Source organism: Triticum urartu, chromosome 4 (assembly GCF_003073215.2).
Source record: "Triticum urartu cultivar G1812 chromosome 4, Tu2.1, whole genome shotgun sequence".
NCBI lineage: Eukaryota > Viridiplantae > Streptophyta > Magnoliopsida > Poales > Poaceae > Triticum > Triticum urartu.
The window spans coordinates 583515755-583520259 of NC_053025.1; the positions used below are offsets into that span (position 1 = coordinate 583515755).

At 41.8% G+C, this 4505-nt stretch overlaps 1 protein-coding gene across 1 annotated transcript; it reads right to left on the reverse strand.

Moving 5' to 3' along the window:
* Nucleotides 1-1212: 1212 nt before the first annotated feature.
* Nucleotides 1213-4001, reverse strand: LOC125554261. Its single transcript, XM_048717835.1, has 4 exons — nucleotides 3744-4001; nucleotides 3221-3325; nucleotides 1913-2059; nucleotides 1213-1571 (listed from the first exon to the last, which is right to left on the reverse strand). Exons 1-4 carry the CDS (start codon nucleotides 3873-3875, stop codon nucleotides 1491-1493), a joined length of 465 nt encoding a protein of 154 aa, XP_048573792.1. The 5' UTR covers nucleotides 3876-4001; the 3' UTR covers nucleotides 1213-1490.
* Between the last annotated feature and the right edge of the window lie 504 nt (nucleotides 4002-4505).

Consider the following 4505-nt stretch of genomic DNA (forward strand, 5'->3'; position numbering starts at 1 on the left):
TTTTAGATTGGTTTTTCTTCTTCTTTTGGTTCTTTGCAGTGTATGGTGAACATTTTTTTTCGAATACAGGCTGATTTTTTTAGTATATGCGAACAGTGTTCATATACAAACTGCACATTTATCATACACATTGAATTTTTTTAATAAATGGTGAACTTTTTTTAGTTATACGATTAATATTTATTGATACAAAAAACATTTTTTTAATATATGATGAATTATTTTTATATAGACTGAACTTTTTTATAAAACACAGGCTGAACTTTTTTCTTAAATATATTATTTATTTTTAAATAGGTTTTAATTATCCAGCTTCTAAAAAGCAGCAGCCATATTTATTGTTGAAAACCAAGTAAAAAACCAAAGAGAAAATATACAGGTGGCACGAGAATTTACAGCTCAAGGTCACGAGAATCGGGAATCAGCCTCGGTCGATACCAACTGCCGGCGTGATTGCCGACGTACCTGAGGTTCACTATGCCTGACTTACTAGAGTTCAGTTTACTTTCATCTTCGGACTTGATTGTAGTACAACACACAGCTTAGGCTGTGTTTGATAGCAAGGTATTGCAAAAACTGAAGTATTGAAAACCACAGTATTTTAGTCCGTAGGTGCAAGATACCACAATTTTGACATACCAAAATATTTTGCCGTATTGGGAATACTGTGACCTGTTTGGCTGGTGCTTTATGCAACAATGTAAATTAGCTAGGCAGTTGATAGCAGCTACAAACACGCATGTTCCTAGCTAGTTGCAACCACTCCATACTTTGCTTCATTAGAGTGGATTATATAGTTGGGTATGAACACTCGTGTGTTGTGGCCAGCACGGGTAGACAAAAATCGCATGAGCAAGAAGAGCAGCAAATCAGCTTTGCATCCATACGTCTGAGTAGCAAGCTCGAGTCCAGCAGGATTTGCTTGCCTATTTCCTCTAGGCTAGCAGGGCACCGCAGCAGCTAGCCAACATACAGGGCACCGCAGCAGCTAGCGCAGCAAAGACAAAGGTCTGCACCGCTTCCGGCTAGGGACCACACTGAAAGACATCCGGCAAAACAAGCTCGCCGAGCGAAAGCAACGGGAGAACGAAGGAGGGGGCAACAACGGCTTGGAGCAAGGAAGAAGATAAGGATGACGCCTTTCTTTCACGAGCTCTGTTTTAAAAAAAGAGGTCCTGGGTTCTTTTTTTTTATACAGAGATAATACCACGGTTTTGCAAATAATTCAATATTAAAAACATAGTTTTTAGTGGCAGCCAAACACCTCATGATAACTAAAACTGTGGTAATCTTAAAAACTGCAGTATTCTTAGAATATTTTAAAAAAACTGAGCTATCAAACGGGGCCTTATATATAAGTTCCACACAGGTGGCACGCAGGCCACACACGATAACTTAACACACACTTGCGCCACCTTATTTACCGTCGTCCTCATCGATCGGGTGGCGCGCGCACTCCTGCAATCTACTCCAGACGTGACATAGATTCTCTACTTTTCGATGCACAGCAGCACGAGCATAACAACGCTCAACGCCAGACAGATGAGCCAAATTGTCAGCAGCGCAACATCCTGCAGCAGTTGAGCTCAACGGGTCAGTTCAGTTCAGTTCAGCAGCGATAACATTACCAGCATGCAAGCACATGTTCAATCAAACTCAAGTCATCGGGGATAGTAAATCTGCGAACATCGCTCGTTCGTCAGGAAAATTAACAAGGATAGGATCTTAATCTGCAACCTCCATGGAAAATAGTGCCTTTTCTTAGAAAATGATGGAATGCAGTACTATACTTGAGAAGATCACGCCCCCCACAAGCTATGCAATTTCAAATAAACACCTTGGTTTTATGATCCAAGGAAAATGTTGCAACATCGATACATGTTTTGACAGAAATGACTGTGAAGCACATTACCGCTGCTCCCGGCGCCGGAGAATTGGCCGCATTGTACGCTGCATGAGCTACCAGCAGCAGAGCCAGGAAGGTCTGCCCAACGACCAGAAATATCATGCAACACTTGTCCTTCTTCTTCTTCCAGGCATTGGCATTCGCTGCAGAAGCCTGCAGCAGTCAGTTCAACGGGTCAGTTCAGTTCAGCAGTGGTACCAGCATGCAAGCAATACTGCTGAATTAACAAGTCACCGGGGGTAGTAATTAAAGCAGCAATCTTCACGCTCGCTCGTCACGGAAATTAACAAGTTTTTTTTAGAAAGAAGTGCATATTTCAACCCTAAACTCTTGGCTTGGTCTAATTTACAACCCCAAACTTCAATGCCGTCTAAATTACAACCCCCAACTCTCAAAACCGGCTAGGATTCAATCCTCTCCTCTCTGTTGACCGGTTTTGACCCGTCAACAGGTCCAGTCAGCATGCCACGTCAGCAAAAAAAAAATTTTAATCTGTAAAATCGAAAAAATCCAGGAAAAGAAATAAAAAATTTCAAATTTCCAGGAAAAATTAGGGAAAAATAAAAAACGAATTTCCAAAAAACAAAATTATCAATATTTCCATGAAAAACCAAAAAATACTTAAAATAAAAAAACTCCGGGGAAAAATTTCAAATTACCAAGAATAATATTTAAAAATGTAAAATAAAAAAGTTAAAATTTCTAAAAAAGTAATTTCCAAAAAAAAGTTATTATTTTTATTTTTTCCCGAAAAATACAGGAAAAAGTTCTCGAATTTTTTTCGCAAACTTTTTTCCCGGGAAATTTTATTTTGGATTTTTTTCTCGATCTTACAGATTTTTAATTATATTTTCTTGAAATTTTGAATTTTTTCTGATGTGGCATGCTGAACCAGTCAAGCGGGAGGGGAGGGTTGAATCCTGACCGATTTTGAGAGTTGAGGGTTGTAATTTAGATGGTATTGAAGTTCGGGGTTGTAAATTAGACTAGGGCAAGAGTTCAGGGTTGAAAAATGCACTTCTCTTTTTTTTTTATCTGCGAATTCTGTGGAAAACAGCACAGTACTTCTTTTTAGAAACTGATGGGAAGCAGTACTTGAGAAGATCATCATTCCTATCTATTATGTCGATGCGTAGCTCTAACCAGTATTCTAGATCTGCGACACTGAAACAAGAACGCGTATACAAAACTGACATCTGCTAATTAGTTTACTGGCAAGTGGCAACAACGTAGAGAAACACAAAGCACATTTAAGCAAGGAAGGAAAAGGTAGCAGCATCGATGTATGACAGAAATAAGTTGGAATCACATTACCGCAGCTCCACACGCTGACGCCGCCTCTGCTGATGGATTGACGACCACATTCGCTGGTGCATTGACGACCACATTCGCTGCAGGAGCTATCACCACCACCTGCAGCTGTTGAACAAGGGTTTTTTAGCTGCAACCGAGCTATGGAAAACTATATATACAGCACCTTGGTTATGATCTACTACTAGCAGCAGATTTTCAAAAGAGAGCGAGGGGCTAATCAAATATAGCTCGTAGAGTCGCTGTGTAGCTCTAACCAATATATTAATTAGATCTGGCCAGTCCAAATAGAAACAAGAACACGTAGATAGAAAACTGAAATTAGCTCGAATCTGAAGGCTTATATTACTTCCATCAAGCGATTGTCACAGGTTACTCCTATAGTCCTACACACTATATGTCAGATCATTTGCTACTTAATTTACTGCCGATCACGTAGAGACAGCTGAGCACAATCAAGCAAGGGAGGAAAGTATCAGCGTCGATATATATTGCGAGAAATGATTGTGATTTGTGAACCACATACCGAAGCCACCGGAGGATTGGCAAAGTTGTTGGCCGCTGCTGCCGCCGGAGGATTGCGAACCTTGTTGGCTGCTGCTGCCGCCGGAGGATTGCCAGCCTTGTTGGCTGCTGCTGCCGCCGGAGGTTTGTCCATGGCGTCCGCGCGTGCAGAGAGAGAGAGAGACAGAGAGAGAGACAGAGAGAGAGAGAGAGAGAGAGAGAAGAGAGAGAGAGAGAGAGAAGCGTATGTGCTCAAAGGAATGAGCCGAGTAGTTGTAGCCAGCAGCCAACCGATCGAGAATAATTTGCTTCTCGTTTCGGGTGTAGCAATGGCTCCCGTAGGACGGCCACGATAGGCTCCTATTCCGGGTAAAGCTCCAGATGGATTGTGGAAACCGCGTGTGAACTGTCGACGTTCCCCATTACCTCCGCATTGCATGCATGTGAAACCAGAGCTGAAAAAATGGCGACACTAGCTAGCTATCCCTCATATACACCGAAATGACAACTCAATTATGCAACGCAAAGACCGCCTGCACGGTGCACCTTCTCTCAATGATTTCATCGAGTGCCATGTTCGTGTGACTGGCTCGAGGTGTCACGGAATCGGTATACATGAATGAATGTGGAGACGGGAGATGCACGTATACATTGCATTTAAGGCCGTGATGATCCGATATACCATGAAAATAATGTCGATTGCTGGGCATAGTAAGTAGACCCGGATGGCGCGCATTGCCGAACCTTTCAGTTTTGACGATTAGGATGATAGAACTTCTACATA

Excerpts from the sequence above, each read along its gene's own strand:
- LOC125554261 (XM_048717835.1), bottom strand. The coding sequence starts at position 3,875 with ATGGACAAACCTCCGGCGGCAGCAGCAGCCAACAAGGCTGGCAATCCT. Across the intron at positions 3,326-3,743 it reads CCAATCCTCCGGTGGCTTCG|CTGCAGGTGGTGGTGATAGC; the intron begins GTATGTGGTTCA and ends CTTGTTCAACAG. Across the intron at positions 2,060-3,220 it reads CGTCAGCGTGTGGAGCTGCG|GCTTCTGCAGCGAATGCCAA; the intron begins GTAATGTGATTC and ends TGACTGCTGCAG.